General features: G+C 38.3%; 1 protein-coding gene across 1 annotated transcript in view; it reads right to left on the reverse strand.

The window, feature by feature from the left end:
* CSTF3 (cleavage stimulation factor, 3' pre-RNA, subunit 3, 77kDa) overlaps positions 1-26,111 on the reverse strand; it is a 48,715-nt gene that overhangs the window by 4,907 nt on the left and 17,697 nt on the right. Inside the window, exons 4-16 of the mRNA XM_010183307.1 lie at positions 11,945-11,977; positions 11,462-11,559; positions 9,958-10,024; positions 9,828-9,862; positions 9,597-9,723; positions 6,854-6,931; positions 6,502-6,664; positions 5,859-5,968; positions 5,331-5,447; positions 4,112-4,186; positions 2,592-2,735; positions 2,397-2,499; positions 467-536 (exon numbers count right to left, since the gene is read on the reverse strand). Of these exons, the coding sequence (XP_010181609.1) occupies positions 467-536; positions 2,397-2,499; positions 2,592-2,735; positions 4,112-4,186; positions 5,331-5,447; positions 5,859-5,968; positions 6,502-6,664; positions 6,854-6,931; positions 9,597-9,723; positions 9,828-9,862; positions 9,958-10,024; positions 11,462-11,559; positions 11,945-11,977 (1,220 nt within the window). The remainder of the gene's footprint in view (positions 1-466; positions 537-2,396; positions 2,500-2,591; positions 2,736-4,111; positions 4,187-5,330; positions 5,448-5,858; positions 5,969-6,501; positions 6,665-6,853; positions 6,932-9,596; positions 9,724-9,827; positions 9,863-9,957; positions 10,025-11,461; positions 11,560-11,944; positions 11,978-26,111) is intronic.

Here is a 26,111-nt window from a genome sequence, read left to right on the forward strand (position 1 = left end):
TCTTTCTGGTTCTTTCCCTATCTTACTTTTGTTGGCTGGCAGTTGTTCAGCATTCTTAATGACTTCCTGACTCGCCTTACCCAACACAGCGCTTCTGAAAGACGTTCTCAGCTCCCTCTCCCCATCTATCTCAAGCACCTACTGGTGAGCAGCACAGGTCATTAGCTACGCCACCTGCTCAAACCAGCGAATCCATACTGCGGGGGAGGATTGTGCTCTCTGTTCTCAACAATCCTGCGTCAATGAGGTTTTAAAGTCAAAAAATTAATGAATTTCACTGCAAGTGGCATAGGGACTTTCACAAATCTGCCACAGTTGTTGCTATTTTGGAGAGCGTGAAGAGGGGAAGGAACACCTGTACCTAATTTTGTCCTGCCGTTCATTTTTCTCATTTCTTTGCGATGTTTGTAGTTAAAAGGGGCTGTGTATATTTTTTAGTGTAGTGAAACTGCTTTTGCAGACGTACCCAGATTTCTCAGGTGGAAGGCTCCCTGAAGTTAAAACACGTTCAAACAAAACTCTTGTATTATTGTCCTCTTTAAAAATAGAAAAAAGAAAAATCACACTGAGTATAATATATTAAAGACAACTTAAAATAATTTCCATTCAAAGAAATGTGTACATTGAATTAAATAAAAGGCTGACATTCTGATATCTATATTTGATTTCAGTAAGGAGAAAAAAAATCTGAAAGCCCACATAGAACTTGTTGAACAATGTTCAATTCTACTGTGAATTTGTTATTTTGAAGTCTCCTTTTGTTGACAGCAACAAACCAATCCCAGTACAGGTTCTTTGATAACAGCACAGCTATTGCTTGGCATCTCTTCAGGGTCGCTGGTTTTTTTTCCATTTTCTTTAATTATCACAAAGGCATAGCACAGTAATTTTATATCTGGCCTTTCAATTCATTATTTCCCTTTTAAATTAGGGCAATATTAATATACTTGCATATTCCTCAGAAGTCCTCCCAGAATTATTAGACCTGATTCCCAAGGAGGAGCTGGCATTTGTACGTTACTGGCTGGGGGAAAGGAGAGGTTGGTTCTTAAAACTGTTAACTTCTGCCCTGTCTCTCTTGTTGTGTATTTTACTGTATCTTACATTTATGGAAGTTCAGTGATCAATTTTCTTGTTTTTCAGTAAACTCTGCTGAGTTGCTAAGACAGAGCAATACACTGGGAAGTTCTGAGATAACTTTTCCTGATGGTAATCTATGGAAAAGCATTGCAAATATTCATGCAGACCTAAAATAATTTATTTCAAAATTAAATATACTTTGACTTTAATAAAAGAATCTTCCTGTTTATAGCTCACAGCAGAAAAATAGCTCTAAATGTGTTCAAACATTCAGAGCCTGAAAAAAAAAGATACTGTAGTCTGACAGGAGAGATTCACGTGCTTGGTGCAATACAGAATGCAGGGGAAGTTTCAGCAGATCCTGCAGCCACTGCTCACACCAGCGGCGTGGAGGCTGTCTCACAGAATTGAGCTAGCAATTCGTAATAACACCTCTGTGTTGTTATGCTACAAATACTGAGCTAAAGCACTGAATACCTGAAGAAATACCGAAAAAATCGGGAAATCTAATGGGTATGTGGCAGACAGGACTGGGCAGAGGAAGAACCTGACATGAGCTGCTCTTCTCCTCCTTCTCTAATTCCCTATTAAACACAGACCAGGACAGCTCCACACAGAGGTCTCTGTCAGCCCCTGCTCCCCGCAGCAGCTCTGTTTTCTTTTAACATCACCATTAATTCCTACATCAGGGAATCCTGCACAGAGACCTCCTGCCACCACTGCCACCTCCTGCCAGGGCTCCCCAGCCCCCTGTGCAACCCGTGTGGGCACAAGGAGCTGCCTGCCTCATCCCTGCTCTGCTCTTTGCATTGCAAACCCACTCCCCAGCAACCTCCCAGCAGGCCAAAATTCCCAATACTGGTTTTATATCTTGCTCATCTCTTCTATATGGGGAGAACGAGCTTAAACTAATTCTAGCAGGGACCAACCAATCTATCACACCTCTCATGCCCATTTCAGCCTCCTATAGATCTTTTTCCCTGGGATTTAGATTTCTCAGTGTACTTCCCACTGTTCACAACAGATGCTGTAAAACTGCTGCAAGTGAGTTACAATTTGGAAAGTTCACTCTCTGCTATTCAGAAGAATCATGATCTAATGTCAGTGCACTTCTGGAGCTTCAGTAAAGACAAAACAGCAGGGTGTTCTGTTGTTACTTTTACTCTTTTCCCCACATTAATTGCTGAGTTTCATGAAGAGGTTTCATTACTCTTCAAGAAGAATTAAAACTAAAATACAAACAACTTGGCCTGAAACTGAACTCACAGAGAAGGCAGATTAATGCTTCATTAGACCTCTCAAAGCTTACAGCTTACCATTAAGGTGAGAAAGGTAGTCGATATATGCCAGTACATATTCTGGAATGTCCCCATATTTTTTCAGCCCTAGCTCAAAAATCTTAAAGGCCACAGACTTATCCTGCAAACAGTAAAAGAAAATAAAAATGTTACTAGCTGCTGTGAACTGTGCACCCTCTTGACACTAATATCAGATTGAGCATCTATGATTACCTTACTACAATAATACTCCATTAAAGCTGCTGTAACATAGACGTGATGGCGGGTCCGGGTATCCTCTCTTGCTTTCTTAAATATCATTCTTCCAGATTTTATGCCTTCTGCTCGCCTTGCAAATTTCATATATTGGATATAAACCTAAGGTGGATATTAATATTTATATAGTATCAGTGTTAAATAATACTAGGATATAATAGGTTGGACCAGATGATCCCTGTGGTCTCTTCCAACCTCGTACTCTATGATTCTATGAATAATGGTTCTGACTGTATCTGAAATAATCTTTACTCACAAAATACAGCTAAGAAGTCATAACAGAAACAACACTCTGTTGTGCCTCTGTTGTTTTGCCATAAATACTGAGGCAAAGCTTTTTATAGTTTTTTAAAAATAAAATATAATAATAAAGACTGATCCCCTGAAATGACAACAGTTAATACACAGAGTTTCCAAGGAAGGGGAGGTAAGTAGATGAATGTAATTTACATAAGCCGGTGTCTTCAGAGAACTAGAGACTTACTGTAAAAACTAACTTTCCAATAAAGTCAAGACATCTACATGGCTAAAGAACAGTCAAAAGGCCTGATGAAGCATTCTACTGTACATTGTACCATCCAAGATATAAATCATCCTGTCTGCAAATATTTATACCCGAACAAGGAAATAAAGACCGTGCTATTTAATTCAGTGGCAAATTTGTGATTTGCATTTCTTTGGGATTTAACTCCCCTCCACTCTGAATTAGATCACAAATAACAGCATTCCTCAAACAGAAGGAACTGGTACATGGTTTCTCAGAAACGTGTATTGGGGAGTCATTACGATCTGTCTTTAATGAATAAATAAATGGAAACATTTCTTCTGACACTGATCTGCTGCTTAATTTTAGACCGCAGACCTTCTCTTGCCTTCTCATGCTCTGCTGTGTCTATTTATAAACTAAATAACTATTTGAGGGCAGGTTACATCCTCACACCGTTTGTTCAGTGCACATCTGGCACTACAGACAATGTTGTTTACTATATAACTTAAGCAGAGGTACAGCCATACTCTTTGATACTTACATGGTGCGTTACAGATTTATTTGCAAACTACATGTACACAGGATAGTCCATTTCTATGTAGGGAGGGTAAAAGCAACATGCTTTTACTCAGTTAAGGGGAGGCAAAATGAAAGTTTAGTTGAGCCACCAAAACATAAACCAATGCTTCAGAGCTGTGTCATGAAATCTTTGTCTTGTATCTTCACTGTTTGTTTTTTAAGAGATTTTTCCAAATGAGACAGAGAAGAAAAGTGCACATGAATTAGTGTACCAAAGTGAATTAAAGAATAATTATCAACCTTGCTGAAATTTTAATCTAATTCTGTCATCTCAGCACTCCACCTGCTCAATCACCCCTGTGACCCCATGCTGTTCTGTAAGTACTTCCCTATTCTCTGTGTGTGCTCAGGTGACAATTCATGCAAATATCCGTGCAAATGTGGCAACACTCAGTACCATGGATCATCTTACCAGAGTGGGATCAATGTCTTCAATAGCCAGGAGTCGGTTATAGATGCTGTGTACTTTCTCATACTTCATTCGACTCTAAGTAAATAAAAAGGAAATGCAGACTGCTTGATAATACTATTACAGATCACCTGTAAGAATGTAAAAATCAACCCAAAGAAAACACTACAATTTTCTGTGTTCTTTTTCCCCCAGTTGAACACAATGTATGTTAGTCCCTTTACTCAGATGCAATTTTTGTCTTGTGCAGTCATTTCCTTCCCACATTAATTTCTCACTGGTGCTCATGTACATGCTTTTCAAGAGTCCCTGAAGCCTTCTTCTAATTTAGTAATACAGCGGCAGAACTGCCATTGTAGGTGTTTGGGATAAGATGACTGCTTCCTTTACCTCCGTCTAAAGTAATGTGCAGACAGCCAGGAAAACCACCTTCTTCACTCTCCAACCTACACATTTCAAATAAATCACTGCAGCCCTCCAAGTTGTACTGTGCGATCTTAAAATCCCTAAATAGCCAGTATGCTTAGGATACAAGAGGCTGAACTGAAAGTCAAGGAAGGCTTTTTCTATTAAGGGCAAAGGGGTTTTTTGATTTTTTTTTTCCTGTTGTTCTCAGGATCTTCCTGTGAAGACTCTTCCATGTTAAGATAAGTGGCAAAATCCATCATGCAGAGGACTTCATAGTCCTCATCTGACCAGTGGGAAACGGCCTTTATTCCTGATGGTTCACGTGCAAAACCAAGCACTGTCAGGGCACGACTCATTGTGGAGGCTGTGCAATACGGTGGCAGCCCGGGCAAAGAGATTTCTCAAGAAAGCTGGAGTATAGGGTGCCTCCCATCCTCTCTCACAGCCATGCAAATACAAACATTAAATCCCCAGAGATTAGATAAGAAAGGTGTTCTTTATCCCCATTTTAAAAGTGAAGAAGCTGATGGTCAAGTAAATGTAAATCACCCTTTCAACTTCCTAGTAATTTGAAAAATATAGTCAATATTTAAGTGGAAAGACAATAGATTTTCAAAAATTTTTAACTCATACTATGGACTTTTCCTCTACATTTTGCCATCTCAGTCTCAGAAACACCTAATGAGGTTAAGGCTAGAAAAATCAGTAAATTAATTCTATAGAATTCTGTGTATTCAGTATGTTTCAAATAAATGACATTATTGATGAGAGATGTCTTCGGATTTAATGTCAGTACATCACTATTTTTGCTCACCTCTTCATAATCTGCATATGCAAAATAAAGAAGCATATTCTTCTTTAATAAAGTGCTGATCGCTCTTTCATAAATATTAGCAGCCTCATCACTGAAAAGTTTAGCATTGTTCATGTCCTGTTATAAAATAAGTATGATAATATAATTGTTCAGCAGCTGTGACAATGAAGGCCAATATATGGACTATCTTCTATGAGTGAAAAGTCCCAGCGAACTTCCATGCAGTGCTCCAATAAAGAGACAGTCATCTCCCCAGTACTTAAGGAATCACGAAGTCAGGCCAACACCCCCCATTCCCAACCTAAAACTGCCAAACACTTCAATAGTTTTTCATAATTCTTATCTGAAATGCAAATATTTTTATTTCTTAAAAAAGCCCCACCTTTAAAATTCTAAACATGACACAACTTATGGAGCTAAATATTTTTCACACCTCCCTCCTTGGTTCTTAAGTATTTGAGGAAAAATTAACAGTACACCATGTCAAACCAATGAAATAAGAAAGAAACCCAATGGCAATCTGCTTACCCCTTTTTCAGCTAGCAGTTTACTAGATTGCTCGAGGTACTGTGCAGCTTCATACCAGATATCTGGGTGATGTCCCAGAACCAAAAGGCATTGCTCATAGGCAAACATAACTAGGGGAAAAATGTAAGAAATATTCTGTGTGTATTATTGCAGAAATGGTACCAACTTGCACAACGAAAGTATGAAATACAACACCCAGCAAGTAAGTCAGACAACGTTAACACCAATTTGCTTTGAATACAACTAACACAACTGCAGTTCTTTTCTACTGCCAGGAACTTTATGAATCATAACCAGCAGCTAAAACCTGCGTCCTCCTCAAAGGAAGAAGCAGGACTCGTTCAAGAACATCAGCCATAAAATCAGGCTGTGATCCACCACTTCCTGATGTCCAATGAAAGTTCAGTGGCACATGGCTATAGCACTGTTTCCCAGATTACTTGTCCATGTATTACTTTCACCTTGGCTTGACCAAAAACTAAAGAGTCGTTTAAACAAACAACACTCAGACAATTCAAGAAACTTTATCAACTTCTGCTCCAGCATGATCCCTGACCACTATATCACATCACTGCTTACACCGGAGGTCATTAATGGAGCTAAGAAATACAAATGCACACATCTCAGTATAGTCTCTAATTACCTCTTTTTGTTATGAGAGTTTGATCTTCTGTGCGCAGAGGATTGCTCTTTTCCCACTGGATGTATTTCTTCCACATGTCTACCTGCTGAGCCTCTTGTGGGGTATTTTGAGGGGGGACAGAAGGAGCATTGCGGTCCAGACCTTTCATCACTGTCTCATATTCCTGAAACAGCAGCAATGTTTTGAACAGCAGATTTAAACACATTAAACACTTAAGTTATGCTTTATAAAAGTGATACAAATATTTATCAACTCTACTAGTCTAAGACACACTTTTATTTGAAAATAAGAATCAAGTTTAATTCTAGTTTCTAGAATTAAATAGAACAAGTAAAAATCAACAGAAGTTTACCTTTGCTACACGTCGTGCATTCATATAATCTCTACTCCTGTCTTCGATCATCTTCTTAGCTAAGTGAATATTGATTCCCTGAAGAAGGGTGAAAAAAGGAATTGGGAATGTGCAATTTCACTTTGGAATTACTGAAACTCATTTCATACCAAAAGAGCTTCAAGAGGGATGCAAAAGTGAGCAAGCAGGGAAAAGTTATTTTAAAATATTGATATTGAAAGGTATTGCATTTCTCCTAATAAACATATCATAAATGGGCAAGAACCTATTTATCAGAGAATAAACTCACAACTAAAAACCAGCCGACATGAAGCACATCAGTGTATTTTTTAAACACTTACAGCTTTCAAAAATACAATAAACATTATATAAACCTGCTAGGGGAGAAAGTAGAATGTATTTGTGATTTACATTTTTCCTTTTAAACCTTGCTCAATGCCTAGTCAGAATCACAGCTCCCTGCCTTGCTGCTGCTTGCTCTTCACCAGGCGAATACTGAGACAGCGTGTGAGCAATTCAGTTTTCTTGGACCAGCAGTAACAGAGATTGACCTCAAAGCTCTGCCTTCTCCTTGTTCCCAAAGCAACTAAGAGCTTTTAAAAGAGGATATATTCAGTGCACAGCCCACCTTACGTGTACCTTCGTCAGCTGAGACTTGAGATCTGTCACTGCAGAGAGTGACACCCATCCAGGACTGCATGCAGGCACAGAACCCTGCTGTGCTGCTGAACAAGGGCAGAAGGGAAGCTGAGGCAGCCGCCCCCAGCTACCACCCACCCACACCTCAGCAATAGAGGCCAGGTCCCAGGGTCCCAGGTATGTACAAAATCTCAAAGATCCTCTCTCATGGCAGGGTAAGCAACTGCGCCTCTGTTCACACCTGTGTCCAGGTGGGCTTGCCAGGACTTTTGAGGAAGGTTAGCGCAGCTTTGAGTCCTATTCCTAGCAGACACCTAAGCTGGGTACCAACTCCTTAGAGAAGCAAGGTGTCATCTGGCCTCATGCAGAGTGCTGTTCGGGAATGCTATCTAGGCCAGTTCATGTACAAAACCAGCAATGCCCCATTTAGCCCAGGATCAGGCTGAGGACACAGCAGTGTTCTCCTGGGATGTACTCTCAGCCTTGTGAGGTGCAGCCGTGCGGCTTTGTGAGCCAAAGATTGCCACTTCTCTGTCTCACTAAGGGCACTACCACTTTAGACCTTTGTTTAATTAAAGATACTGCTGATTGACAGGCTGATATTGCTGCCTGGTGATTACCAACTGAGCTAAAGGGAAGCTTAAGAGTATTTTAATTGCAGCAAACAGCCAGTAACCCTTTGTACCAACACCTGCGCATGATCTGTGTGTTGCTGGGCTACTGATGTGGGGAATAATTTCATCCTCAAAGAACCCTTCTGGTGAGCAGCATTTTCTTCCCTGTGCCAGGACACCTGCAAGCAGCAGCTCTTTCCCTTGGGGCCATTCTAGCCAGAACAGGGCATGCACAAACTCGTGACCAAGCAGAGTGCTGGCCCTTGGCTTCCAGCAGCTCTGAAGGGCCTGAGGTACTGGTTTGTGTCACAGGTGTCAGCCCAAGCTGCCTCAACCAGAATATACAGAAGAAATGTAGGACAGGTTTCAGCTATTGTTTTGACAGTCTCCCTATGTATTAATGAAAGCAGTAGGAACCAGCAGTGACAGCCTTCATTCTCACTGTGGGAGGGGAAGAGGTGGTTTACAGGGAAGTTGCACTGGGGATCTCCCTACAGAGGAGGAGGCATGTCACTGAGTATCTTCCCTGGTGGTCAGCAGGCTAGCTGCGGTATTCCTGAATACTGACGTGGCGATGAGCAGTTACAGTACATGCTGGTGGGGGTGGATACCCGGAGGTACTCCCTCTGGCTAAGCACAGCCGCCCTATAAACTTCAGAGGTCACCAAGCCTACAACTTGCATAGTTAGCAACAAGGAAAGGGAAACTGTCCCTTTTCTCCTGCTTAGTGCACAGCTGACCCACAGCATGCTGACACCTGCAATGCTTGGTGCAATATGCAGGACAAAGGGAGAGTGCCGTATGGAGCTGAGCACCAGGGCATCTACCCTCAGTTCTGCATTCTCTCCTCTGCTGACTGGGATAGGTTAAAAAGCTGTTAACATGTTTATGAATACACTGCAATGGTGCAGCTACAAATAAACTACAGGGTCAATGAGTTGGTGTTATGATTGCTGAAGACACTGTGGTAGCAAACTCACCTGAATTGATGCTGCAATGGCGCCAGGTAAAGGATGGTGAGAAGCATTTTACGGGTACTTGAGACCATAAAACTTAATACTATGAAGGAAGTCCAAACCATCATAGCTGAATGCCATTATACCCTGTTCAACTATAACAGAAAGGAGGGGAGTGCCTCCTTGGGGAAGCAAGCCCTCACTGCCAGCTGATCTGCTCTAACTTCCATTAAATACATTCTCCATCATTGGTAACAGTGATTTCTAATTCACCAGCAACTCCACTGGGCCAACTGCGAAATGGGACAGTTACATGTATCCTATAGAAAGCCTTTATAATAAAAAGTAATTATCACTCAGGTACTTGTCGAGTTTTTCCACAGGTCCTGGTACACGCTGCACATGCAAAACGTGTTTATGCTGCTGGTCATCTCTTTTATACATAATCATTCAGTGGATACAGTTTGGACACCATACTTAACTATAGGCTTTTTTTTTTTAAATGTCACAAATAAAGTTCATGTTCTTGATTACCTCTTCATATTTGTTATAGTCTCTCCAGAGCTGTTCTATGTTTATCATTGGATTCACGCAACCACGCTGGTAAACCCTACGGACAGCAGTTATCCTCTGGTTTTCTGCGTAAGATCCTACTGCTTCTCTAAATAGTGTAGAGAGAGATTAATGTCAGCTATTGCAGATCATAACTGGTATGAACATCAACATTATATTAACTGAGCTTAAAAATTCTTTTAAGGTACTTACACGCCCTTCAAAAAATTGATGTAATCCACCCAGATCTATGTGAGAAAAAATATTACATATAATGAAACCAATGTTTAGTTTTACTTGTTATAAAATTAGAAAAAAAATGTGTTTTGATAAAAAAACATACCTGGTATGACATGATTTCCATGCCAATCTTATCCAGAGCAAAATCATATGCCTGAGCCATTTTTTCTCTGAGGAAAAAAAACACAAACCACAAAGACCATAGAGCAAGTCTTCAGTATTTCAAAAAATATCTTTATTTAAGAGTATTCTTTTGTGCAGCAAATTCTAAACAAACATTAAGACATGAAAAGTATCATTCAACAGCCGAGTGTAAAAATTTGCATTCAGATAGCTTTAAATTACACATTTTTTTTGTTTAAAAATATTTAAATTATTATTTAAATCTGTTGGTAGCAATCTAGCATACTAACAGTTCCTGACCATCCCATCCCCCTGCCCACACCTTAAGTGAAAATCCATGTATATTACTTGAAGTTGAAAGTATAGAAAATAACTGCTCTTTACATCTACTTAGCTGACAGATGTACCCCTTTTTTATTCAGAATTCCCCACACCTTCTTGTAATTCTCCAGGAAGACCAAAAGGCTGGACAACTAGGAGTAGCTCCTCTGTGTGGAAACCGGCCAAAATCTTTCACATGATTTCTTATCGCCCCCAATACAAAGTGATTTTCCCCAGATTTAAAATGTTCACAGAATTTTTTCCTTGGTCAATTTTCCCCGAAAACAGCTTTTTCTCTCTTTCACATTTCTCCCAGTTTCATTTACTCAAACACCTTTCAGGATCTTACTACCTCCTTGACTGTATTAGTAAGAAAAACAGAGGAAAGTTAAATTAGATAAAAAGAGATGAGGGGCACTGATACTTTTTGAGTTACTTCAAAACAGTCTTGTAAAAATAAACTTTAAAATCTGCTTTTTCTTTATGTTAATGTATTAGCTGTCTTGCCAGTTACCGTACAAAGAAATTATGGTGGGCTAGAAAAGAGACTTTTTATTGATGCTGAAAGGCACTGGTATTTTTTGAAACCTCAAGCAGGAAGAAAAAGCAATAGACTACAGGATTATAAACAAACAAAACGTAGTAAATGAAAAGGGATGAAAATTAACACATCCCAAAATTACAACACCCTGGTTTTTATGCCTTCCAAAACTTCCTCTGATTACAGAACTATTTACTCTTGCCAGTCAAATAGAGTACCTCAGCTGGAAGCAGTGCTGAATTTTATGGAGACTGTAAACGAGGCACTAAGTGGGAGGGCAGCAAAAGGTCCTGACTGAGGATGAAGACCGTTTCAGACCGGCTCAAGCCCCAGTCTCGTCTGCAGGGAAGCGGCACAGATATGCCAGCTACGCCCTGGCTCTTGTCTCACTTCATTATATGGATCCTGACTAAGGAAACAATTTTACCCAGCAAGCTCAATTAAGAAATTTCAAAGAAAATGTCCTCTAAATGGCGATTATGTATTATTTCTCCACTCCCCACGCACTCCACCAGAAGATCCCCAGGCAGCTTTGCCATCCAGGCTCCTCCCCACCTGCTAGTCAAAAATCATGGGATTCACCATAAAACTAGAATAATTCAGAGCAACTCTGTTAACTTACTTGTAACTAGGTAGCTTTCCCTTGGTTTCTCGTACGTAGGAAAGGTAACATTTCCATAAATCAATGTGTAAAACCTTCATAAGGCATCGCTGAAATAACTGTTTAATACATCAAGAAGATGTGATCAGGATTCCAGATACAAAAATTCAGTTTCTACTTTTAAACCTATACAGTATGAATTAAAATAAGCTTTGTAAATATGCTTAAGATTTGTAAGAAAAAGTTAAACTACCCTTCCTTTTGACTAAAAGCATCTCCACGCTATGCAAGGGAACTGGAGAGGATTAAGCAGAGACATTCCTCAGAGCACTTCATTAATTACAGCTTAGCAGCAACAGCAAATCGACTTCAGTTATACTTCTTATCCGTGTTTTTGAATAGCACATTCACGGACAGCTACAGTTCTTTTAAATTTGCTTTAGCCTAATCACAAGACACTTGTTCTTGCTATAGAGATACATTACATATATTGATAGGACTCACCTTTTCCACCTTGTCATAATTTTTTGCTTTAATCTACAGGGAAGCAGAAAAAAACAAATCACTTAGGAAATTATTTTAGAATAGTTGGAATATATTCTTCATACAGTACTACAGCATATCAAGTTTATACTCCCTAAACTAATTTCATTTTAGCACCACATAATGTTGCATAAATAGAATTAAACATATAAAACTCATGTACTTTGCTTAGCTTTTTAAAAATTATTGTTTTTAAATTTTTTTAAATGTATTTTTCACTTCCATTGGGGCCAAAATTTCAGTATAGGTAGGTGAAGTTGCTTTCCTGTATTCTGGTTTGGACACTCAGACTTAGCCTCTTATTTTAAGGTACTACATTACCTTAAGTGCATATATTGACTTAGGTACCAAAGACTCTAGACCAGCATTTAGTAAATTAAGGGTAAAATCCCATATTTACAAAATTAATAGGCTAATAAATTTATTATATTTGAATATTTATTTCTCAAAGTACACTTTGCTACAACATGCTGATGCTGAGCAAGGGAATAATAAACCATGGAGAATTTGTCTTTTGACAAGTGCCCCCAGCCCTGGTGTTCCCTTCCAGGAGTGCCCAAACCACACTCACATCTCAGCACTCGTTTCATTCAGACAGCAGGCACATCGCAAGGGGAGAGGCTGAAACCTAGGCCTGACATAACAGGTTGCCTTTCAGTTTCAGATAGGACACAGAAAAGCACAAGACAGATGCAGAGGGCACACTGGCACCCTTCATGTATTTATTAGCTCCAGTGACATTAACATACTAGGCAATCTGTAGAGACACACCTTGAAGAAACAAGGAAAATGAACAACGACCTTAGAAGATTATTATCTGCACTGAAATAGTCTTTAATGACGTAAGGACTCATTATGCTGTGTTGCAATTTTTAAAGCATCAAATCTCCTTTTAAATATCATTATGATTATTTTATTTAGGGGATTCACAGCTTTTATTTTGGTGTGAAACACAAGAACAGCTCTGAAAGCCTCTCCTTTTCCCTAGCGAGCATAGCAGTAGGCAGCAACCACCACTCTTTTGCACCAGGTATTAACTGTATCATTTTTATATCATTCCCATTCTACAACATCAGAGAATTTTAAATAGAAGCATTAGGAAACACCATTTCATCTGCAGAAGACCCAAGACAAATTAAACACCCTGTACTGTACTATGCACTGCCTTTCCTGGCTGCTGTTTCCCGAGTTTCTATACCCTGGCAACACCCTGACCTCCAAGACCCCTAAACATAGAGGTCCCAGAGAAGTGTCCCCATTTCTCCCACTCCTGAACAAGATAAATTAAAAATGAAAGAATTCACACAAGTTTTGCAGATAAACTTTAATGGCACACATGGGAGACCAGACCATGGTGTCCACACTGCTTTAAAAATGGAGCAGTATCCTGCCCAGGTTGAAATTATTTCAAAAAATCTGGGTTTGCAGGAAGTTAAACCTAATTACATCTTGCACACACAATTTTCAGTCTTCCTGCAAACTATTCAGTTAAAAGATAGCTGACCAGAAAAATGACCACAGAAATAAGAACACGTAACTAAACCAAACCAGAAGGCAGCATGCCTGTGCACCAGGGAACATCTGTAACCTTTGCAGCACGACACACTGCCCCAACACACCCTCAGGTACAGGTACTCATCATACTGCCACTTTCTTGCAGCTTTTCATAGAAAAGCATAATCTTTCCATGTTTAAAGAGCACTAGTAAGAATTTTATTGTTGCTTAGATGGAAGTCTTTGTGAATAGAAGTTAAGGAGTCTGATCCTCCATTATTTTTAGCTGAAGGAAAATAACTTCTTTTCAATTTCTCCTTCACTGTAAAGTCCAAAAAAGTACATCTCTCATTTTTACTTCATCCTTTTTTACAGTAAGAGTAACTTTTCAGGTTCCTTAGCACCTCTTAGAATACAACAAAAGATTCAATCCTCACTAAAGAGCCAGAGCTTTCACTCTACACTTCCCACTCCTGCAAACTCCTTTTGTCCTTGGTGACTGCGTGGAAAAGAACAAATGACTCTTGGTTTGTATGTCTAGCACAGTGCACAGCTGCCAGCACTTTTCCCCCTTGTACTTAAGTGTGAGAAGACACGTTTTTATTTTTTTAAATGGTATCCTTTTTTTGGTGAAAATTAAATAAAACTGATTCATGGCTTTGCTACTGACAAAAGGCATCGCCTTGCAGTTTTTTGAGAACAAGACCAAAATTAATTTTTAAAAGCTCAGAATGAAAAGCCATAAGCAAGCAGGGCAAAAATTAGCGTGCCTTTCAGGGTTATTCACACAGATATTTTGACCATCCACTTCGAGTTACTACACCAAAGACAATTCCTAGACGTAGCTGATAGGGCTGTGAATGCTGTCTGCCTGCTAAGCACATCTGCCTACCCCTTGTCATGCAAAAGCCCAACTACAAGTATTACTCAGCATAAGTGACCCAGACAGACCTCAGTAATTGTATACAGGACCAGGTAAGTGCAGGGTAATCCCAATTAATTGTTCACTAGAGCAGTTTTGTTTGTGCATTGCACCGCTGTCACCAAGCAACACCCAAAAGACAGAGCACAAGGGGTACTTATCAATTAGACTACATGCACTTCCAATAAAGAAAGACCTTGAAAAGTAAAATATTTTGCTAAGAAAAAAGGCTATATTCTTTATTTGCATGTGTTATGACTCAAAGAACAACATACTTTCACATGAATTATCAGATATATGAAAAGGTGCTGACCACATCTGGAGCTCAAGTAAGTCGTTGTGTATTTGTTAAATCCACCTGTTTTGACACTGGTATCTGAAAATTCAGAAATCTTGGTACTGATGAAGTTAGAAGGATGGAGATTGACAGGATTTGTTAAAAATAAAGGAAAAGACAAAGCAGTATTGGCCAATACTTATGGGGTCTCTCTCACTGGAGAGAGTTTTTACCAAGCACCCAGAGCTAAAGGGAGAAGAGCTTTCTCCTGCCGGACTTTGGTCTGCATTTCTTGGCTCACCGCTCCCAAGCAAACATCGTGGCGTGGCAGCCCTGCCACAGGAATAGGGAAAGCCCATCACCAAAGCAGGAACATGCTGCCTCCAGGCCCCACCGTCACATTTGTGCCGCATTCCTTGTTTTTCCTACCTCAGATACAGGAACAGACAGTGATTAGACGTGGACGAGCATTAAAGGACTGACTATAATACTGTATTTTTTGTCCTTAAAGATAGAAATAACAAAGTGAACTACAGATCTTTACAGCAGATTATCCTTTAATTTCTAACGCTGCCTGTATTCCTATTCTGATTGCTTTGAGGTAGGCATTACTGTCACAGAGGCTGATATACAGGAGTGTTTCCACCACCAACAGAATGATCTTAGGCATATTGTCATTATAAGGTAAAACTGGTATATATAGAGATCTCCCCTCCATCCTTGAAGACTATACAAAGGCCACCTAGTCTGACCAGCTTGGACACTCCTGTAGCAAAACACATCCACCCGTGCCTTCCTCTGCCTGCAGCAATGACAACAAATTCCACCTGTTTAGCTGAAAGAGCAACTTTAAATTTACTGCTGTAACAAGAAATCTAAGTCACCACTGTATTGGCTTTGTACAAGACTAATCCATAATAAGGGTCAAATTTCTTCCCAGAATACACAATGTGTTTCCCAAAAATGAGCTTCACAAACATTCAAGGACAAAATTTAACCCATAAATTACATCACACTTCACCCTTTTTAATAGACTTATTAAAGGACATACGTGTAATTTATGATTGTTCAAAGTAAATTATTTTATTAATCTAGAGACTTACGACTACTTGTAGATGTCTGGCAACATAAAACACAAGCCTAAAAAGTGTCTTGATTTTTTTTTTTAACCTTTTCAGTGTTTCTCGGTGCCAAATAAGCTCCTAAGGAAGCAAGGTTAGTATGTGGTACTTCAGAATCAACCTCTCTTTTTCTGCCATTTAGTTCTGTATCTAACTTCCTCTTATTTTTCAATGGTTATTTTCCAAGGAAACAATTAGCTTCCCAAACATAAAATCTAATGTTCCCTTATCCGCTGCCTTCAGATCCTCTTGCCCTCACCCCTCCATTACTCTCCAACATTTTTGGAAGTTTCTTTGGAAGAGAGACGCCACACACCACTGTCAGACTGCACTAGCTGACGAGGGACAGGCTGGGAGAGAAGGAAACAGCACAGCAGTGTTTCCAAAACACAGGTTAGGTAGGGCTGGCTGGAGGACGTTCATGTTTTATTTGCAGAATAAATACTGCTCGGACCATAGCAGTTCAAACTTCTCAGACTTACAGAAACTCAATGTTTGAAAGGATGAAGAGAGTGCAACATGCTAATGCTTTCTTCTTTCTTTAGCACAGTCAGTCTTTTGCTACTTGCTGAGGTTTCCAGTCAGTGACTAATTGCTTAGTGAGCACTTAACATGACAAACTCGTTTTCCTACAGGTCAAATAGCAGCAATTACCATTGCAAATAGCAAATCAAGCTCTGCTCAAGTACATGAAATGCGGGACTAACATTGCACTTACATGTGGTCATTAACCCAAGAAGACTGGATTATAACCGCCTAGGTAACTTGATGTAACACTTATTTTATGTATGCTGAATAAAGCACATATTTCATTTGTGCAAGACACTCCAAGGCTAAACCAATGAAATCCTTCATTTGAAAACACTGGCATATAACTGTAAATGTAATTTCTGTAATACATAGTCTTACTACAATTTGTACCAGATAAGGATTGAATGACTCAGTGTTTCTGCGGTATTCACTTGGAGTTTTAATATTCCTTGAGAAAATATAGCTTTTATCTTGCTATTAAGTAAAGACTGCAAGGAAGAGATACAGTACATTGCAAATGGGAAAATTAATTTTCGCAAAATGTAATAAGATGACATTCTAAGTATTTTTCATTCAGTATTATTTTTCACATTCACATGGTTACATGTCTCAATTTCAAAGCCTGCCATAAAATGGGATTTTAAAGGTTCCTTAAAACTATTCTAAATGAAATGCCTCCAACTACTATTACATGTATTATTTCTAGAGCATCCACAGCCATTATACTGCATAAAAATTTTAAAATCATGTTGTTTCCACTAAATACAGAGTTGAAAAGCAGCCTCCTTACAGGATGCAGTCACAGTTGCCATACAGATGGCTACAATGCAGAGCCAAAAAAAAGGCACCATTTTGAACTCTGCTTCCTGATCACAACCATCTTTTTGTTTCAGAGTTGTTTCCCAATTAACAAAATAGTGGCCTATCATGTACACTATCATGTATTTGTATTTATGTTTAGATATACTTTGGATTTGCTCACAGTATTTAAGAATAAATCAACTTCTCAGTAACTAAGGCTATTGTTTCAGCTAACCAACAGGACCTGTAATTCTGCAAACCCAATGAACTGCACTTACTGGGCAGCTAGCAAAAAATGTTAACTTTCTATAGCAAAATTCTGGGCCACGTCTCCATCTTCCATTAAACACAAAATCCCAGCAAAGGGCAGCCCTGCCTACAGGAAAAGTGATCATTAGTAAATGAAGGGCATTATTTTTCCTAGGGAGCCAAGCTGCACTTGCTTGGCAGGGAGACTGGCAAGTGGACAGAGGCAGAGCTAGAGAGCTGCTGCATGAATAGTCAGTAGTACACAAGGCTGCTCCTCACCTTAACTTCTTGAAAATTGTCGTTACAGCCTCATGACCCCAAGTTTTCAATAGCCTTCAGGAACAATTAGCACATTAGGTTAACACACCCTACCAACATTTCTCCTCTCAGAGGCAGCAGTCTAGATAAATCTCCACATGAACACCTCCACTATCTGCCTAATTGTAAGAAAAAAACCCCAACATAATAAGGTAGGCATGACTGAAAACTTGAAAAGACTATTTCCAAAGCTGTGGAAAAAAACCAAACCAACAAACCAAAAAAACAAACAAGTTTTGTGATGACAGAACTGTTAAATTATTTTTATAGCTGGGAGAATGGTACTAGATTGCAATCACTGATTCACTCCCTATCTAATTTATTTCTGATGTCACGTACACTTCTATTTTTTCTTCCTTTCGTTTTCAATTTGGATTATAAAAATTAAGCTTTGATTTCTCAAGCTTATTCCCCCTTTCTTCCCTTCATTTCATTCTGCTGCTATCTCTTCTCATTTTGCTTGAGTTCTACTTCCCTTTCAGAACACACTGTAAAAAAATTTTCAGATTTATAGTTATGTTTAAACATCAAACCCACCTCATGTTTTCACTTGCACTGCTATTTTCCTTCCTGACAAAGTCTCATTTTTGCAAAAACCTCTTGTGGATTAGTGTAACTCAAGTAAAGCTGCAGAAACAACCCTTTCCAAGCCATGATATTCTATTTTCCCAAGCTCTTCCATGCAAAATGATTGTTTTCTCTACGAATGTTTTAAGACAACTGTCCCCAACAGCATTTGATATTAGGTTTATAATAAATAGTTATGCTTTCCCCCATGAATCACTTTTCATATATGCATTGTTTACTTAGTGTAAGCAGTTCTTACATGCTTGTTTAAAAATCAATACATCGTAAGAACTCTTTAATAAGCACCTTCTGTTTGGGGTCTACCATGTTTAGTTAGACAGGAGTACATTTCACGAGTTACATTAAAAATTATAGAAATTTCAATCTATTCCTTCCTGTTTAATCAGTTTTGTTCCCATATTATCTTTTGCTTGCTTTTGGCATCTAACAGCTTCACTGGTTATGAGGATACCAGACTTTACACACCGATTTCACCTGAACTGCACCATCCACTTCACACTCCACAGTCTGAAATGTGCTGTAGGACTCCAGCACCCTATCAACACCAAGACCTCCTACCTAACACCAAGAAGGTGCGTCCTTGCTCAGCACTATTCAACAAAAAAAAAAAGAACTTGTCTTGGGTATCTAGGTTTTGCCATGTATTCTGTGTAACAGTGTCTCGCTTTATGTTTACAATTGGGAAGTACGAGCTACCTACTCCAATCATTTTTCCAAATAATGAGAGAAAATCCTGTGCTCTTTGCTCCTTTGGTATTTATTGAGTTTTACTGTACAACATATCTTTATCTGTGGTACCCATTCTTCGATATCTTCTCCAAATCGGGAAAACCATTACCTTTCCTATTTAGGCAACTTGCCCATTATAAAATTTAATGTAATATTAACTGTGTGGAGTAATTTACAAATACTAAACATCCTTCTATTTCCCTACTCCTTTCTAGCCAGATTCAACTTCACACCTAGATTCTCAATTTGTCTGCAAAAATCATTTTAATAAAAAGCCAATTTTGAGCATGCCTCATGGCTTGTAATTTCCTCTTCAGTTTCACATTCACTTTAAGCCACTGCAGAAAACACCATCCCACGTTCACACTTCTGCAAACTACCATGCTTCCTTTTTGACTTAATGTATTTTGGTTCTTCCTATGTATTTAGTTCACTTCTGCTTCTCATTCCTGTTTCTTATTTATGTTTCTTATTCTCATCTTATTTATTGGCCAGATCAGTGAAGATTAAAAGTTAAATTAAGAGGGAAGCATAAAAGCAAAGTATGTAACCCAGTTTACTGGGCTATAGATCTCCAATTTGTAAACTCAGATAAGTGACACCAGTTGTCTACCTCAACCACGTACCACAAGCAAAGAGCCCCTCTGCAGAGGGAATGGAATTGGACATATGCGCTCCTCTAAGGCTTTTTTCCAGCTAATTTAGTAACATAATAGGTGCCAGCACCTTACACAAGGTTGCAAAACTGAGAAGCATATATACATTGCAGCCTACCATCACCACTAGTGAGGCACTAATGCTGTAAGGTAAGCTTAAAAACTCCTTCCAATGCTAAGACCTTAAAAACAAGGCAGGGATCAAACTGCTGCAACAGACCACATATCATGAAGGGTACGTGAGGTATCACTACCTAGGAAAAAAAAAATCTGATTATTTCATTACACAGATCTCGCACCTTAAAGTGCTCTAAGATCAAACTCAAGACTTGATTTATAATTGACTATAGTTGCTGTTAACTTTTATCAGAAACCAGTGACCATTACAGTAACATACAGCTCGTTAAAAAATCATACCTCCTTTGATTTTGGTATCCTTAAAATATCTCAAAGTAAGAAAGCAAAATTTGTAAGAAAGCAATTATTTACTACATAATTTGACAATACCGCTGGGGAAAATGAGACATTTTAGAGGGCATTAAGTTTCCCCATTGGGTTTATAGTTTGACAGTTTCTCACTGCACTCACTGTGTGCCTACAGTTCCGATATATTCTTTTCAAATATGCTTGCATAAAAGTATAGAAAAGGATAAACTGATAATTGTAATTGTCTCACATTGTAGATTATATTTCACAAAAAATTTTATAGAATAGTTATCTAATAATTATTATTGTTGTATGAAAGACTTCAAGAATTTTCCATTCACCAAGATTATATATTAATACACCTGAACAAGCTGCAATTTCAGAGTGACCTTACTTTTTAAAGGGACCCTTGAATATCTATTTTAAAAAATGAAGTAACACATCTAGAAGGCAGCAAAGGTCCCTTGAACAATCTCCACACTTAGCAAAAAGGGTTAATAGTCCAAATGAAGAAATCTTAGGACCAAAAAGAACTTCTGCCCTTTTGAGTGGTCCAATTCATTCTGAGACCAGGCATTAACTCCTTCCATTTTCTAGAGTGGATCTGGTCTAATAAAGGCTCTCTCCAAAATTAAGAGAGCCAAACAAGCAACTAACCAAAGAAAAAAGAACACAGTTTGCTCAAAGAGTAAAAAGTGGTAGCAGAAGATGTAATTGTATTATACAGCATAATCTTCTTACTATTACAATATTAGTACAAGACTACCTTGGCCTGTGAGCAATGGACAAATTGTTCTTAATGTTTTGCCTCCACAGCTGGAATGTAAAGAGCAATTTTCCAGTAATTTGCTGCAAATAAGGCCCAACAAATGGTTCTCGAAATCATTAGATCGGTCCTAAGTCTCCAAAGGTGCCTGGTGCTCTTTCATGTTTGACCACAGAAGACAGTTGTCTCATCACAGGAAAACAAGATCCAGACATCTAAAAGTTACTAGTAGTGAATAAATAAATGAATAACTATACTTACAGCTACTTGAATCTGAGTTTATATTAGTGCTTAGATGACTTATTAAGCTTAGATAACATATTAAGCTACCACATTAAGCTACATTGAAATAATTGGCTACATAGAGATGCAGTGAAGTTGGAAAATAAAAGACTAAACATTCCCAAGCTTTAGAAGTGAAAGCTACACAGGTGGTGTTTCTACTGAAAGGGGAGGGGATTTAGCTCTACACGGTCTTTAATTTTACAGGTCAACTCAAAAGAACTTACACCTTATGCAAGGTTGGTTTATTTGTTTATTGTGAGGTTTTAATATTAAAAAGAAGTCACGTGCTAATATTCCTTTCACATGCAGTGAGGGAGGTGCACTTACAGTTTATTTCATGGCTTATGTGAAAGATGAATAAATGCAGTACAGAAACTCAGCCTGTGTAGCCTAGCAAAAGAGAGACATGGAACACAACTGACATCCCAGTTTCCTCCCACCTCTCCCCGTTTCAGTATAAAGAGAAGAAATACCAGAAGTTAGGGTCAAGCATTCAAGCTAGACTCATTTTGGAGTAATGAAAATACACTGGTGCAGGTAAATCCCTGGACTTGCAAAAAAAAAAAACCAAAAACCAACCACCAAACAAAAAAGCAAAACAAAAAAACAGCCAACCAAACAAAAAGGCCTTTACCCATAAGCTATAAAGAAAGCCCTTTTTACTGACCAGAAATGGAATTGCTACTTTTATGCACACCTGTATAGAGTGAATAAATACAGCTGGTAGTTCTGCCCCCACCCCTTGCCAGAGAGTACTCTGAATAATTTTCAGTAAAGCACTGTTTGATACTAATAATCTCATTTCTTTGTTGCTTTTCAGAGTGAAAAATGAATTTGCTTCTACACACCGACACCAATAAGTGGTGCCCATGCAGAACTAGACATATTCAAGGAAACTGCTGTTTGAGATAGCAGAGATCCAGTTTGACACTTCTTTCCTCTGCTCCTCAAACTGAGCATTTTGTGGCTTTTCTGCTATAACTGATGATTCAGAAACCAAGTGAAGTGTTCTAAAACTTCCTGTTAAAAAAGCGCCTCTTCAATAGATGGGCAACAGGTAAAGATTTGATTTGGACTGTGAGGACTTGACTTCAACAGCTAGCATAGATGCATTTATGTAGACAAAGACTGGACAGAAAAATATGAAATACTGTCAGATAGCATTTGCATTAAAGAATGTTGCAAAATGCCTTCCAGTTTCAAGCACTGCATTAAAAAATAGTACGCAGGCTCTCAGCTGATTTATTGCATTTAATTTGCACAGAAGCACATGAGGGATCTCAGAAAAACTAACACAGGTCTCTTTCGTTACATTTGGCTGCTTTAAGCTAGGCTGCCAAGAGCAGTACTTGGTCTGATGTAAGGACACCATGCATGTGTTGGAAGCACAAAAGTACACAGTTAAGAGCAATGAAAAATGTCTGACTATGAAGCTTTTGCAGAAATGACCACTGTAAGTCTGTCATGCAGGCTAATGACAACACCTCATCAGCACAGTGTCTTCATTTGATTCAGACCAAAGGTCAACAAGAATTAGCAACCTTAACTATTTAGAAACATCTGTATTTTTCTCATTAGTAAATTGAAAAAAACCACAGATTATCATTATTTTTAGAATACCTGCAAATGGGGAAAAAAAAATCACAACACTTTTCTAAGGGTAAAACTGAATTTTAGAAAAACAGCAGTAAAGTGACAAATAAACACGGGGCATCTAACTTCGTGCCTTTTTTTATAAGTAGGTGGGATTTCCTTCGCAACAGTACTTTTTAACAGCTAAGATTAGTAGAAACTTTGTGGTATTATGCAAAGAGAAACTTACCTCCATCTGCTTAGTACCAGAAAAATATTTCTGTGGAATTAAAGCCTGGAAGCTAATTTTACAATTCCATAGTACTTCCCTTCTAACAATCACGCACAGAAAAAAGTGAGATATAATTTTTAAATCTCAACCTTAAATTTAATTTACAAAAAAAACCACCAAAAAACCAAACAAAAACACCACCAAAAACCCCCAAAGCCAAAACCTGAAGTATGTTTAGTCACATCTTACATGGAGAAATTAATGTTTTATCCTTTAACAGCAAATTGGACAATCAGTTTCCTGCTCAAGTTTGCCAGCACTGAGATTTTATCAAGGGCAAACACTGTGGCATATTCTGAAGTTTTAAACAACTACTTATGCTGCCGCTCAAGTGCTACTGTGCAGTATTTCAGTTGACATGAATGCACTGATAACATTTCCCTGAGGAAAGCTAGGTACCAGGCAACACCAATGGGCAAGTAACATATACTTTCCAGGCCAGCAATGTTTGTTTTTTAGGGGGTGGGGTAGGGCTGAGGACACTGCTCTGTATTAAACGTTTTAGCTTGCAACCAAAAAGTCACACACTGGGGGCTGTTTTAGAGTACATCTTTACAAAGCTAATAGGTGTGTCAGGGGCACCTATCTGTCCTTTTAAAGATTCGCCCTAGTCTAAGACCAGTCTATCTGAAACTTTACATTCTTCACTATAAATGAATTGTACTTTCAGTTATTTTTTATGTAATGATCGATCATCATCACCATGGAGCAACCATTTCTAGCACAATTTTACAATTAGATAGAATTTACAATTCCCAAAGCCATAGTCAAGACAGTATTACAGTGATGAAATTCCCCTATAGTGAAATTAAAACCACCAGACTAAGGCTTAAGGTGTAAGGTTTGTCATTCTAATTTAGAATGAAGGAAATGTTTCTTCATGCATGAACTTGTCAGCACTTCATGCAGGAAGAGTTTCAAAGCATCCTGCTTATACTAAAACAATTGCTGCAATGTCTATGGAAAATCTGAGGAGAGGAATCAATTGACATAGCTGAGGGAAAGCAAGCTGCAAGCCAAACTTCCACCAGCAAGATGTGTTACAAAAGCAATCTTCTGTAAATTTATTTACTGTCACTTATCTTCAACTTATATTAATTGCACATTACTAAAACTGCATAACACTTTTAAGTCGTTGAAAGCCTGTGTGTATTAAATTACCATCATTTTGTTCTCCACAACAGTAACATCAATGAAAGAGCTTCTGATACCTCCAGCTCCTAGCTCCTGCATGATACAATGTAATTACAATTTTATCAACCAAGTATCTGTGATACAGTACAAGAGTAAACTCCAGAGATTAACTAAAACAAATTTCAGTACAAGTTTAAATGAAACTCAATTCAGATCTGCTCCAACATACTGCATTTCATAGGCTGCTAAATGTGTTTACGTGCTTTACAAATGCAATACCACTACAGCCTCACCAGCAGCCATGCAGTTGCATAAGCATAAATAAGATGTTAAGAGCACCACATTCTTCTGCATTTTTTGATTTTTATTTTCTTCTTAAGCAAAACCAGGAAAGTTACAGAAAGGCAGAAAAAAGTTACAAATATTATTCCACGACTAGGGAATCTGCTCTGGCAGGGGGTTGGTATAGATCATCTTTCGAGGTCCCTTCCAACTCCTAACATTGTGATTCTGTGAATCTCTCTCCCACCTCCACTTTCTGCTTCATCAAAAATGGTTAGTAGAATTATGCTTCTTAAATTCAAATAATATGTCAACCATCCAAAGACAGCCAGATTTGATAAGCCGGCTTCTTGATAAGAACTCCTGAGACCTCCTTATCTGAAAGATGAATTGCAAGGGCACAGTGAAAGATATGGCCCACAGGAATATCTGATAGAGTCCACAATTTTAACAGCAAATATACTTCTAATTGTGTCCATGAATACATACATAAACTAATCTTTTGATGTATAAGGAAGAATGAAGAGAAGGCAGGCAAATACTGGGTTCAAGACAAAAAAAGTAAGGCAGAAAATCTGGCTCTATTCTTCCCATCATTTACACACTCCATTACATTTTTGCACTCAAACTGAAGCTATATATAATAGAAAAAAAATTCCATTGTTGTTCTAAACATATTCCACTTCAAGATTAAGCACAAATTATTTTTTAAGTTATGAGTACCCATAAATTTAAGTAAATAACCTGTAGAAAATTTGCACTGCTATGCTCAAGTGCTCAATTTCTACTCAGTATGATTTCAAAAGAACATTAATTACAATGTGTTACCTTATTACATAAACGTGTACATACACATCAATGAGCATGTATACATATACATAATTTGAGAGATTCCTGAAGAATCCACATGCATAGAACCTATAGCATGTTTTCATTTAACCATAAGAACTAAAACAATCAAAATTTTGTCAGTGAATTTTAAATAGTGCATTTGATTGTTGCTTTACCTTCCTTTCTAACCCAGGAAATACAAAGTATGACTTTTTTTTTTTTTTTTTTACTTCTGGTCTATCACTTGTTTAATTAACATATACACATGTATATATAATGGGGAACAAGCCCCTAATACAAGCTGTAGGGATGCGAAATTCGATGGAAGTAAAATACATTTGTTTCCTCCCCTTCATATAGCCTGAAAGATCTGAGATGAATGGTATCAGTATTAAAATAGGGCAAGCCACTTTACAGTTCAAATTCCAATCTGAAGCTATTTTGAAAATATGCTAAATCAGCTCCTAAATTAAGAGAGAATTAACTCTAAGTTGTACCAGCACCCATATATACACTACAAAATGCCACCAACTATAACAGAAGAAATAAACTGAAGATGTAAGAAGAGGGGGACAAGACCCTTGAAACTTTCTGTTCTTTGACAAGGTATCCTCCTATTTCCTAAGAGGAAAAAACAAACTCAGCTGCAACCAAGTTGTCCTTTTCCTATTTGGTCACGCTGTGAATGTTTTAAACATACTTAGTTTCATGTATAAATGTAGCTCCACTGAGCACAGTGCAGTCAGCTCACATGCTAACTTCACCATGTCTGTTTTCTCTGCAGGACAGCACATACATAACTACATACCTGCTGCCTCATTTTTGTAAATTTAATCTATTTTCATCTCTGAATA

Source organism: Mesitornis unicolor, unplaced genomic scaffold (assembly GCF_000695765.1).
Source record: "Mesitornis unicolor isolate BGI_N332 unplaced genomic scaffold, ASM69576v1 scaffold40700, whole genome shotgun sequence".
Taxonomy (NCBI): Eukaryota; Metazoa; Chordata; class Aves; order Mesitornithiformes; family Mesitornithidae; genus Mesitornis; species Mesitornis unicolor.